A 13350-nucleotide genomic window follows, 5' to 3' on the forward strand; every position below is an offset into this window, starting at 1 on the left:
ATCAAGCTATCTTGCTATTTAGAAGCCGCTAAATGACGCCATCGCTATCTTTAAAAGAAGAACATCCTTTAATAATAGAAACCCTTATCTGAAACTTTAAAGTATTACATAACTATGTTTAATTAAAATGTTTTTTTTTGTAAAGAAAATAGCATATGTTTCTATTGATATTTTTGAACAAATTATGCTAGAATAATCTCCTATTATTAAATTATTTGAATAAGGATGTTCTAGGCCGATACGTAGTATCATTATCGTCGTTACCATGATTAGAGTGTAAATGAGAAGATAGAAGGAGAAAATGATCTATAAAAAGTTTGTTTATTCATCCAAGTTGTATCGAAGCGCGGATTAATAATGAGACATCAATCGAAAAACAAATTTCACTGATTTGGTCTCACGATCTAGATTACAGATTCATCGAGTTGTTTTTATTTGAGCTTCTTTGTTATATCGACACGAATTTCAGCTTCCAATCTTTTTTTTAATAATATAATGTGTACAATATTTGTATAAGTTGACTCGCAGTGTTAATGAAAAGTAATAGGAAAAGTACGTTTATATTATTTTTTAATATTTTATTGAATACGTAGGCGAACGTGCAAATTTTTGTCCAACTCAGCCCGAAGCTCATGAACTCTGCTGCGGCCTTAGGTCGCCTTCTACCCAACGTAGTAGGGCCGGAAACACCTTGCCGGCGTTTATACGCTGGCGTGGTGCGCTCTATGGCATTGTATGGTGCACCCATTTGGGTGGACTCGCTCACCGCTCGTAACAAGGTTCTTCTGCGGAGATCGCAGAGGGTCATAGCGGTAAGAGCGATACGGGGTTACCGTACGGTGTCGTGGACGGCGGCGACACTTCTTGCGAGCGATCTGCCCTGGGAACTACAGGCGGAAGTGCTTGCGGAAGTGTACCGGTTCCGGGTGGAAGCATGGTCAAGCGGCGATTGTCCACTGGTGGAGGTAAAGCGAGTCAGGGCTCTAGCCCAGCGAGCCTTGATTAGAAGGTGGGAGGAGGACCTGGGGTCCCTCTCGACAGGCCTGACGACAGTGGAGGCTATCCGTCCCCACTTGAGTCGCTGGGTGGAACGAAGACACGGCACACTCACATTCAGGCTGACGCAGGTGCTTACCGGGCACGGCTGCTTCGGAAGGTATCTGCACCGGATAGCGTGGCGAGAGATGACACCCTCCTGCCACCAGTGCGGCGCGCCTTCGGACACGGCCCGCCACACCCTGATTGAGTGTTCCGCATGGGGGCCTCAGCGCCATTCCCTGGCGTCCATTGTAGGCGGAGACCTCTCGCTGCCGAGCGTGATAAACCATATGATCGACAGCGAGAGATGCTGGAAGGAAATGGTCTTGTTCTGTGAAAACGTGATGACACAGAAGGAGGCCGCGGAGCGGGAGCGTGAGAACAGTGCCGCCGACCCGCTTCGCCGAAGAAGACCGGGGAGAAGGCGTCTTCGTTATGGACACCTCCTCCTCCCGCCATAAGTCTCGCCGGGGATAGGGAGTTTCTGACCCTCGAGAACCCCCTAGGAATTGGAGGCCCACAGAGTTGGGCCTACCGTCAGGACGTCACGGTAGTATGCGCAAGCGATCCCGTGACGTCTCCCAAAAAGACGGAGTGGGTACCGCTGGTTTTTTAGTGGGTATTCCGGCGCCTTCATGCGCCGGCGAGCCCCACATACCCCTCCACAGCATGTGGGGGAAACGTGTTATGCGTTTTTCCAGCGTAAAAAAACGGCGGACGTGCAAATGGGCCTGCTGAAGGAAAGTCTCCAAAAAAAAAAGTAAGACATTGGAGCTATCAGAAATATTAAACACATATATCGTCAATGTCCACCAATCTTAAGAGATAGTATGTTATGTCCCAAGGGACAAGTGCCTGTGGATATACTGGTTCACTGAGTCATCAATCTGGAACACGACAGTAGTATAGTGGTACCTACGCAGACGGCCTTGCACAAAGCTCTAAAGGCATGGAAACTTTAAAGTTTGTGTAATAAAGAAGCCTATACTAAGAAGAAGATTAAATTGACGACGATGATGACAGTAATCCGTTTATTTAAATTTAGTATATTATTTTCATTAGCTGCGATACGGAGCCGAAACTTCTAATGGATTCGTTTCAAAAATGTACAAAAACAAGTCTCCCTTTTCTTTTATAAAGCTCGATTAATTCTTTAAAGAGGACGACTGGAATAAAGCGTTGACGCATTAATTCAAGTGCAACACGAAAAATGCATTAGTGGACGACGGCTATTCGTCATTGTCCTGCCTTTCTTTGGGACAACGCTAACCTACGGAATATTGGCGTGGACATTAAAAATCCATTGTGGTTAACATTTGTTACTGTTAGTTAAACTGTCAATCGTTTTTTACGTTTAGTTCAATGATTTTGATTCATTGATTGTTCTTTATATTGAACAATGTAACAAACCGCTAAAATATTTCCGTCTAATAAATCTATACAATATAAACTAAACACGAACATGATATATGTATAATTAGAGAAACGTATGTATGTATATAACTACTGTTGAGTGGTTGTTGTTAATGTGTGCGTGTGTGTAATGTTTGTATTTGTTTAATTTTGTGTGTATCCTTTAGTGTTTGTGAATTTGAATGTGTTGAGCGTAAATATTTGTCTGTTGGGATTATTAAACAGACTCAATTGATTTTAGGTATCATCAGAAGTCGTACCTATAAGTGTTAGGAGTCATACTAGATGTTTTCCGTTATACCACTGCACCATCGGTGAGGTCAGGCAGAACGCACATATTGAAAACTTAGCCTTGAGGCACTGTAGGAATTTGGATAAAACAGATATAATCGCTGGTCACGTGCACAAGTTCGATCGGTAATATTAAATGCTGTTATTGTCAAATGTTTATCGTTTAATAAAACGATTTTTCAAATATTAAAAGAGGTCAAAGTATAAGAATTCATCCCAAAAATAAAAATTCCTTAGACAACTAAATCTTTGCGGAAATAAAATAATAAAAGAGTTTACAATTTATTCTTTTATTAAAAAAATATTTTCAATTAGGGTTGCAACCTAATTACTAAAAAAACACGCAAAAGTTGCGGGAACAGGATGCCGTTTCCAATACACTCCGCCGAAGAAGACTTGGGAGAAGACGTCGGCGTCGAAGTAGTCGAAGGGTCTATTACACCGGAAAACCCCAGTAGGAATCAGATACTTGCAAAGGCGGGTCAACTGTCGGGCCGTCACAGTAGTATGTGAAAACGAATTCGGTACCGCTGATTTTTTAATACTAATAATTAATGAACTTCCTTAATTACCAACAAAAAATATTTTAAATATTTATGGCTATTGTGGAATTTGGAAGTTAGCAGTATTTACATTTTCATGCCTTGAAACCTAAGGCTTAGCGCTGCGCTTAAGCTCTCTCCAGACGTGTCTGACGCCGTGTCCTTTTCCGTCGGATTATGAGAGTGCACCTGATTTTGCACTCAAACTTGTTCACCGCAAAATCTTCTACGCAATTGGCTAGTCTTCATTGAGAATGGACTAATATAGGTATTACTCAAGTTTAATCATAAATACTATAAAGACTGGCTTAACGCCCGTTGATATATTTTATTAAACGACTCAATGATTAATATTTAAAAAAAAAGATGCAATAACAAGTAATAAGACAGATTAAATAATAAAAAAGTAAACGGGTACGAAAAAAGCACTCAAATAGTTTTTCACATTTTATTTCAACTTTACACCAGTTTTAAATTACACATTTATTGTCAAAGTCAACGTAACATACATACTTATTAGCACAAGAGTTCAAAGTTTCAAACAACCAGTAATATTATGAGGGTAAGATGTACAATTTACGCAGCAGCCTTTTTGTAATTATTTATCGTGTGTATGAAGTGAGCATTACTTGAAATAACGACATTGTTGCCATATTTTATTCACAAAAAATCTATTAAAATTATAGATTTTTTGATGTATGATACGGGACAAATAATATTGACATCTCTTTCTTATGTGTTAGGGTAAAAAGGATAGCGATATTCTTACTCATGGTAAATTAGACGAGTTACAAGTCGATAGACGTAGTTGTTTATAGAACTCATATTATGTATAGAAAAAATTACATAAGTATTAAATATTTCATGTGACCACGAATGCATTTGTCTTGCCCGCATATAAAATAATTTATTACAAAATATTGTTTACAATGTAATTACTATCATTGACAATTGCGTACGTCGTCATAGATATTAACCAAGTTTAAACTGTCCTTTTTCAACACACACTAACAGAAACATATTACAAATGTTTACCTGTGTGTGTATGGTGTAATCGCTATGTTTTACACCTTATAAATTATAAAAACAATCAATTTTTATTAACAGATTATTACAACAAAGTACAAATATTTGATATTAAAATTGTTAAAACCTGTACAGTGTTGAATTCGCTGTATGATTTTAAGTGACGTTTAAAATATGATGTTCCTGGATAAAAAAAATCACGGTTTAATTATAATTTTGTATGTATCCATATTAAATTTTGTAGTATGTCTCTCATTACTTACTTCATAGGGAAATGAAGTTAATAAACTAATTGAATATAATTTTGTGTATGTAACACAGAAGAACATGTTGTGTCGCTTCAAGTAAAATGCATTTTTATATGTAGATGTTATTTATACGATAATTTTATGACGCGGTGTGTTTTCACCTTTACATTTTTAAAATTTTGTATCTATAGGTATACTAAGCAGTAGATAATTTTTATTTTATAATATCAATATTTTATAATATGAAGGTATGTTACTATTAATATTTTAATATTTGGATGGAAAATCTAGGTCTATATTTATGACTACATCAATATTTACATAAAAGCTATATATAATATATAACGTAATAATAAATAAAAGGAAGCATAACCAATATTTAAAAATTTTATATAACCGTAAACAAATGTACTTATATTGTACGATAAAGGAATAATTTCTGTACAAGGAAATAGATTCTTATTATAAAGGATGACTTATATTTAGTTTTACACTGGAATAAGTTTCTTATTAATAGTCTAGTTTTAGTTATAGTATGACTAGACTCATAAGAATATTATAAATGTTACTCGTAATTGATAGAACAATATATCAATAAATCAGAACTTTATTCTGACACTGCATCCTTACATTTTATAAAAAACTATAATTTATTTAAATATTGTTCATTATTTACTGAACAGACCCGTGCGACTGAGTGAAGCGAAGACGACGCTGAGTCTGATTAATTTGTAAAGCTATATTTAGAACTATAAAGTAAGGCTATGGTGATGTTGTATCCGTTAATTACAATAATATACCTTTACAGATAATCTCATTTTTGCTGAAATCCTTTTCTGAAATTATGAGAAAAGTCAAATTAAATTTTAGTCAGGTTCACTAAATTCGCTGGATCGCTTATAGCATAATATGCTGCCACGGCCAAATAAACATTCAGATTAAAGTTAAATTATTTAATCCGACATAGATCAGTCTTTCAGAAACTTAAGTCAGTAGTACAGTTCTGGCACATCTTGACATTTTGAATAAATTATACTAAGAATCCGGTTCGAATAATGACTGCAAACATTTAAATATTATCAAAAACAGAGTACACAATATTGATATCACTCGAGAAATTGTTAACATTCTTAAACCTTGACTCATACATTTATTTGCACACATAGGATTCAATATATGATCCACAATTAAAATGTATGTATGTAACGAATAGTCGTCAAGAGAAGAGCGTACAGTTGCGGCGGGAGGTGTTTGAGGTATTGGTGCGCGTGAGATGCTGCGGGTCGCATAGCGGGCAAGTTCCGTGCACGCTGCCACGCCGCGCCCGACACCATTGGCTCATCGGCGTATCCGTTCATGCTGAACTGCAGTTCTGGTAAAATAAATAGTAGACCCTTTTGTTCAATATCTTATTGATTGTTTTTACCGATAAATTATAGGTAGAATATATGTATTTTGGATGCAATAGTAAATTTACATTAAATTTATTTTGCCAAATCACGAATCAAGAATACTTGTAAAAGTATTTGAATATGTATTTTAGGATTTTATTTATGTAATGTTTACAAGACAATGTTATCCTCTTAATTCAACAAAATAATATTATTTTATCATATCACATATTTATTGCACGTAAAATGAACATTTTTAATTGGAAAAATATATATTATGTCAGGTTTAATATCCAAAAATAAGACAAACACGATATGTATGGTTGTGAATGAATTCACTGTCCTCATTCTCGCTGTAAGCAGAAAAAGCAATAAATCGCCACCACACGGGAGATCGTCTGTCGTGTAGTGTATTTCCTGAGGATGCTCCGGTTTCGGAGCGAAATCTATGTCGAGTGCGTTGTATGTGATTTGTTCAACGATGAATTTTATTTCGAACAATGATGATTTGTATACGAGTTAAAATAAATCTCAAAAGAAAGGATTTGAAGTATTTCAACAAAATTCTGTCTCAAAATATTTTCTAAGAAAATACCTACAACGTTAAAATACGACAGAATTTTGATGAAAACATATTCGGTACCTTGCAAATGCATATAAATTCATGCGGTTCATAAAATATTCTACTCACTGTGTAGGCTAACTTGGCTCTCCATCTTTCCGAGCGCGTTGACAGAGGCGCACACATAAGTACCGAAATCGCCTGGCGCCAAAGACTTTATCGTTAAGTTCATCCATAAAGAATACTCGTTCACCGCTGCCTCCGTGATGCGAAATTTCGGATTCTCTAATAATTTGTCACTCACTAAAGCTGTAAACATTTAAATTTGTAAATAACGTTATTTTATTTTATAATGTACACTGCAAAAGTATTAGATCCGAAGATATTAATTAGAAATATATTGTACTCAAAATTGTTTTTTTTTTTTAATTAACTTAATGATAGAATTATGCAATTAAATATTTAAAATGAACGTAGGTATATTCGATTTAAGTAAAAAAAAAATAACAAATATATTAGACTAAACTACAACTAAAGGTTCGAAAGTACTTTCGCCTTATGGACTTATACAACGGACTGTGCTTAAATAGAGACTTAATCGAACGATTAATTTTATTAAAGTAAATCTTTGTTCAGAGTTTAAGCTATTTCCCATTTCATAAATAAAATGTTTTAGTGACGTTGTTTTATCGGATATCGTAGTTTTATAAATTATATTTGTATTATATTTATTACATTTAGAAAAAATATAATTCGGATGTAATTTTTAATACAAATAGTTTTGTCAGGCCTGGTTTTATTTGCCTTAGGTAAATAGTTTCTGAAACTGTGAACTTAATTCTGTAAACAACTTTTTATTGCAATTGTCTAGATTTATATTCCTTGGGCCTTCTCGTTTTTTTTTCTTACAATGAAATACATGCCTTTATTCAAAATGTATACGAGTATATGGCGAAGTTCATCGTTATTTGTATAATGTTTATGAAAATGAAAAATGAATATTTTACTTTTATTTATTAATGGAATATTATGTTGTTTTTTACGATCGCAAAATTTTTAAGGGATTATTTTTACACATTGTGGTCTTATTATACATACATACATATACTCGATTTTTTTTAAGCTCTGTAATTTTATAATATCATAATTTAGCTGGATCTCACACACACATTTAACGTATTGACGACACCGGTAAGGCGTCTTAAATGTAAATATAAATATGAAAATTGTCATAATACAGACAGATAATTGGAAATTTATTTAATTTAATATTTTCTCTAAAACTTATCAATTTAATTTAATTATTCAAATTTGACTTCATTAGACATATTTTACTCCAATACATATTGGTAAATATATATTTAAGATAAACATCTTTTACGTGTATCAATAATATTTGAATACAACATTCAAACATCCAATATAGACACTCCGAGGTGTTCAAGTTTTCGATAGATTAAACGTTAATCTTACTCGAGTAATCTGTCTGCCTATTGTCTGGCGGTACTCCAAATTCACTATGGACGAATATTTAATAAAGCTATTACGTACTCCATGTGTTGCCCGAAGAAGAGAATATCATTAATTACATAGATTTTGCTTTGTTACGTGATTAATCGCCCTGTTCTTATGTAATCTTATGCCCTCGCTTTAAGTGAAGCCATCTATTCTTGTTTATCAGATTTCTTCTCGTTAATAAATCTCTCAATGGATACTAAATTTGTAATTTATTCAGAAATATATTAATTGTACGAAACGAGTCAACTGGCACTATTTTAACATACCACAGTTTTTTTTTTAAATAAAATTATAGTTTGTTGTGGTTAAAAAGTGGTTAAGACCCACATTTAAGTAGCGTGGTAATTTCCAATTTTTTTTCTCAAAAAGCGGAGGCCTTAGCATGGCAGTAAGGCAATTACAACATCTTAGTTTACAAAATTCACTTTTGGTTTTATGACGCATTTGTCTGCCTTGTTTTTTAAGATACCTACAAACCTACCAAATTATATAACGAACTGAAATACCTATTGATAATAAAGGGAAAATGTAGTAACGCAAATATCTAAAACCTTATTAATTGAATACTTACAGTCCTCACGGTACCAGGAGTTCATAGCTTTGGGAGAGGCTTCAATGTAACACTGAAGTTCCACATCACTTCCAAGAGGCGCACCGACTAATTGGTTTGTGACCTTTACCTGTGGTATAACTGTTGAAAAAAAAACTTTATTTATGTCCTAACAAAGTTCTGTAGCAATTGAAATTTCAGCTAATAACATAAGATAAATGTTATAATATAAACAGTACTATCTAAATAGCGCTATATTGTATAGTATGTAATTAGCCTTATTAATAGTCTACGATGTTGCTTGCACGAATTTTGTAAATATATTGAAGCGGTGTAAAGTCTGCCATAATAGATGACTTACAATGCACTTGCACGTGATATCGGCGACTGACGGTGGGCGGCACCCCGTTGCTCGCAATGCAGTAATACGCGCCCATGTCTGTTCTTTGCACGTGAGACAGTTCAAGACTCTCTCCTTTGTGACTATCTTCCACTGTTGAAATAAATAAAATAAAATAAGAATAACATTATTTTTATTTGTCACATTAATGTCTAAGAAGTTATAGTCTTCAGCTAGAGTTCTTATTTTGTATTGATCAACTTCGTTACTCAAGGTCACATACCGGCAACCAGATAATCCTTTTTTAACAATACATTTTCAAGGTTCTGTATTAGCGCGTTACCGAAATAAAGCTCTTTAGAATATTTTATATGGTTAATGGGACATTCATTATTCAGAGTCATTTATCGATACATGAGAATACTCTCATACTGATTTTATTTTTATTGTTAAAATTCGTACTCCCGGTGCTGACCCAATTAAGAGAAAATATTACTGAATACTGAGTAGGCACTTACTCTTCAATTGATGTAGGAAAAACAAATTTCTGGTTGAAATTACTGTACGTTTATTTCTTATTTCTAATTACTGCGGGTATTTCAGAAAATAAATTCACTGGAAAATTAAAACGCTGTTTCTAAATGACGAAAGTAACGTATAAACTTTTGGGGAGATAGCTCTGTGCTCGTTTAAACCCGACAGTATTTAAGTAATCGACATTTTGTTTGTGTGGTGTGATCACCGCTTCAATGCCAAAATTCCGAATCGCTGAGGCGTGAAAAAATATTCGGACTCAGGGATAGAGACGAGGCCACGTCGTCTGCTGTGGCTTTTCCCATTCAACAGGAATATAGTCCCTTCTGATATCGCTTTCAGTACAATTCTTTTATTATGCTAATACGGTTCATTTAGTACGGCAACATGTGAATTTGTAAAACGGCATGTTTAAAAAAATGAACAAGAAAAACTACTCAGGGACCAAGAAAGAACAAGACATTACTGACGATTGGTTTAGTATTAAGATTGTGTTATATTACAAGCATCGTAAAAGCCAACATCACAGTTCGTATATAAGTAGTGATATTTTGGTTTCGTGAATAAATTATTGTATAAATTGTATTTCAATATTTGACGAATATGACTCGTGAAATAGAGTGCGTATTTTGCTTGCAATTTAAATTAAAGTAGCGATCGATGCTAAAATTTGATCCGCAGTGGTAAACCGCTAACAAATAGTGTAGTACAGATAAACCAAAATTTTAATGTAAATAACGTTGCAATTTATGAACTGTAAGCGCTAGAAATGAATTACACACTTCTATTTATAGATTTGCTTTGCATTAAAAATATAGTCTATTAAAAGTATAAATATTTTTAATGATTTTATTCAATCGAATCAGGTTAGGGTAATGCAATGAGTATTTTTTTATTTGTCGTTTCTTTTCGTAGTAATTACAGCACATTAAACATCAAATTAAATGCTATAATATAATTATAATGAAACGATATATATTTCGAGGCATGAATAATATAATGGAGTGTACAAATTGGTATATTTCCGTAGGCGTTCCTGTAATTAAGATATTATAAAGGCAAAAGCGGACATTAACGAACTATATGTTTAACGAGATGGCAATCAGACAATATAAATTACTTGCAGTTAAAGCGCGGAACAGGACGTGTGTAGTCGGGTCGCTAACTAATGAACTCGACTGGACACACTGAAATAGACGATTGAGGACGGGGTAACTGGCTCTAATAATATTACATAGTGTCAACCTTAGTCCAAACATATAATATTTAAGTATTACGTATTTTATTGTAAATTATATGAAAACATATTTTATTAGAGCCCAGATGGACTAGTGGTTTGAATACGTGAATTTTAAACGAAAATTGCGGGTCAAACCTTGTATTGGTGGTAAAATAAAACATTGTAATTAAAAAGTTTGCGTATTCAAACTTGGTCAAGGACCATTGAATTTTCATGAGATTAATTCTAGTTTATATTACATCTTATTTGTGGCGGTGAAGGATAACATCGTGAGAAAACCTGCAACTTTTGAGTGAAACCTGACATATAGTATATTTCAACCAACAATGGACCAGCAATGTGGAATAAGTTCCAAGCTTTCTTCCTAAAAAAAGGTGGGCGCTTCGCTTTTTTTACTTTATACTTAACACACAAATTGTAAAGTTCTAACTAATACTCAATACATTTTAAACTACCATTGCGTTTTGTAAATAGAACGAGCCAAACAATAGTATTTAATTTAGTTTATTTCATAGTCACTCCACGAGTTCGCTTTTGATTTACCAAATAATAAACTATTTATTGATTACCTATTGTTCACAAAAACAAACAGTGTCCCCGATTTTAATAAGAATATATAGGTCGTGTCTGTTTTACTGGGTGGTAGGGCTGCGCGCAAACCCGTCTGGGTAGGTACCACCCACTCATGAAATATTCTCCCACCAAACAGCAGTACTCAGTATTGTTGAGTGTTTAAAGGGTGAGTGAGCCAGGTCGATGGCGCATTGTTGATATGAGGCATGATTAAAATTTCTAACTGTACCATGTTTATGGGCAGTGGTGACTACTTACCATCGTGCGAACCATATGCAAATCCGCTTACCTATATTATTAAAGAAAAATATTTATCGTAAAAAAGCATACGAGTAGGCTACCTCGTGGTAAGTTAAATTTACCCATACAATCTCTGGCACTGAAAAAAGGTATAAGCTTATCCTTGACGATATAAACGAATCGGATCGAAGATATTACGTCCTTTTCAGTAATTACACTAACTCACTCACCATTCAAACTAGAACACATTCATAGGAAGGGTTAACATATATCCTCTTAACCGATTTCGAACACGGCCATTCTAAACGGAGAATAGCAAATTGCGCAGGGAATATTATAGTACTCCATTTTCTTACTGTCATAATCCTATGGGATAGGAATTCGACACGACCATAGATAAGACTAACTGCTTCACGCGTTTTTCGAAGCACAGGACTGTTAACACGGATTATTTCCAAACTTTGGTCAGTTACTGAGAAAAAACCCAATAATTATTTATAGGCCGGATCGGGGGAGAGAAACGAGATGAGGACTGGAATAATTGATAAGTAGGTTGTACATATATTCAACACGCAGCTTTTACCCGGCCCATCTAAAAAGCGGCTCAATTGATGAAATTAGATAACATTTTTAGGTCACCGGAAAAAAGTTGGCGACTCCAATGAATCCTAGAGATCGGATCGAAAATTATTAAAATTGCTCACGAAATTTTGATTTAAATGTTGAAATAAATAGTATAATGACTTTTTCTGATTAGAATCTCAAAATAATGATTTTCCAATATCAAGTCCGATAGTATGTTGCAGTTAAAGTCTGGATACGGTGGTTTATGGAATATTCCATTTGAGATGCCTAAATTTAATTTGCATTTACGGCATGTTCTCTCATAAGATCCAATTTCTTTGTTAGAATTCATCTGCTACTGACATTTTAATCCAAAAAAGGGGCCATTCCAGCCGACTATAAAGTCGTACGTGACTAAAATAAAACCATGCCGTTAGTCTGATTCGTGCATTTGCAGAATTTGATAAAATCCTGAATACGGACGCCACATAAAAATATAATTTAGAGTAAACAAAACAACTTCATTATACTTTTTAACTATTACAAAGCAGAGTTTCAATTTGCTCTTTTACGAGTCTTTTAAAAGTTGAAGCTTAAACGAAAAAAGTAATTAAGGTCGTTTCCTGCCGTGACATTAAATGAATCAAATCGTTAGAAGAAAATCCTTTATAAACTGCAATGTTCATTGTAAGATTACTTTAGAAAACTTCAGACTAAAAAGAATAGATACAATTTATTCATGTTTTTGAAACTTATTTCATTATTTGAAATATTTAATTTGACTGATGAGATTATTATTGGTGTAAATATTCAGTTAACAGGATAGCCTTTCCTAATGAATAAGATATCAGCAGATTCATGTTTATTAAACATGACTCTGTATGATTGCTTATTTTTGATGGCATAAATCAATTCATCAAATCAACAAAAGTTTCACATTGCTATCAAACACAAGATTATTAGAAAACATAATTTCAGCTCTTGATTATATATAAGTATTTATAATCAATTTTTTTTTTAAATTACTAGCTCTGTTGATATGATACATACATACATACATACATAATTTATATAAAGATATATCTGCAAACAAAATATTACATTCCATCGGGACAAGCGATCCAGCCGTATTGCACATCTTACCGCACGCCCCACGTCACACTTTCATGAGCTTATTCAAATATTTACATTCTACGAGTAGTATTATATTTAAAACTATTAGTACAAATAAATTGCAAAGAGTAAGTGCCCATAATAAGTTGTTTTTATTTTGTTAAAGT

The 13350-nt window shown here is 33.9% G+C and overlaps 1 protein-coding gene across 1 annotated transcript in view; it reads right to left on the reverse strand.

The window, feature by feature from the left end:
- Positions 1-5319: 5319 nt before the first annotated feature.
- LOC113393064 (lachesin-like) overlaps positions 5320-13350 on the reverse strand; it is an 89740-nt gene continuing 81709 nt past the window's right edge. The window contains exons 6-9 of the mRNA XM_026629757.2: positions 8941-9072; positions 8601-8720; positions 6641-6820; positions 5320-5930 (exon numbers count right to left, since the gene is read on the reverse strand). Of these exons, the coding sequence (XP_026485542.1) occupies positions 5746-5930; positions 6641-6820; positions 8601-8720; positions 8941-9072 (617 nt within the window). The 3' untranslated portion in view covers positions 5320-5745. The remainder of the gene's footprint in view (positions 5931-6640; positions 6821-8600; positions 8721-8940; positions 9073-13350) is intronic.

The sequence above is a fragment of the Vanessa tameamea genome, chromosome 12 (genome assembly GCF_037043105.1).
Source record: "Vanessa tameamea isolate UH-Manoa-2023 chromosome 12, ilVanTame1 primary haplotype, whole genome shotgun sequence".
Classification (NCBI taxonomy): Eukaryota; Metazoa; Arthropoda; class Insecta; order Lepidoptera; family Nymphalidae; genus Vanessa; species Vanessa tameamea.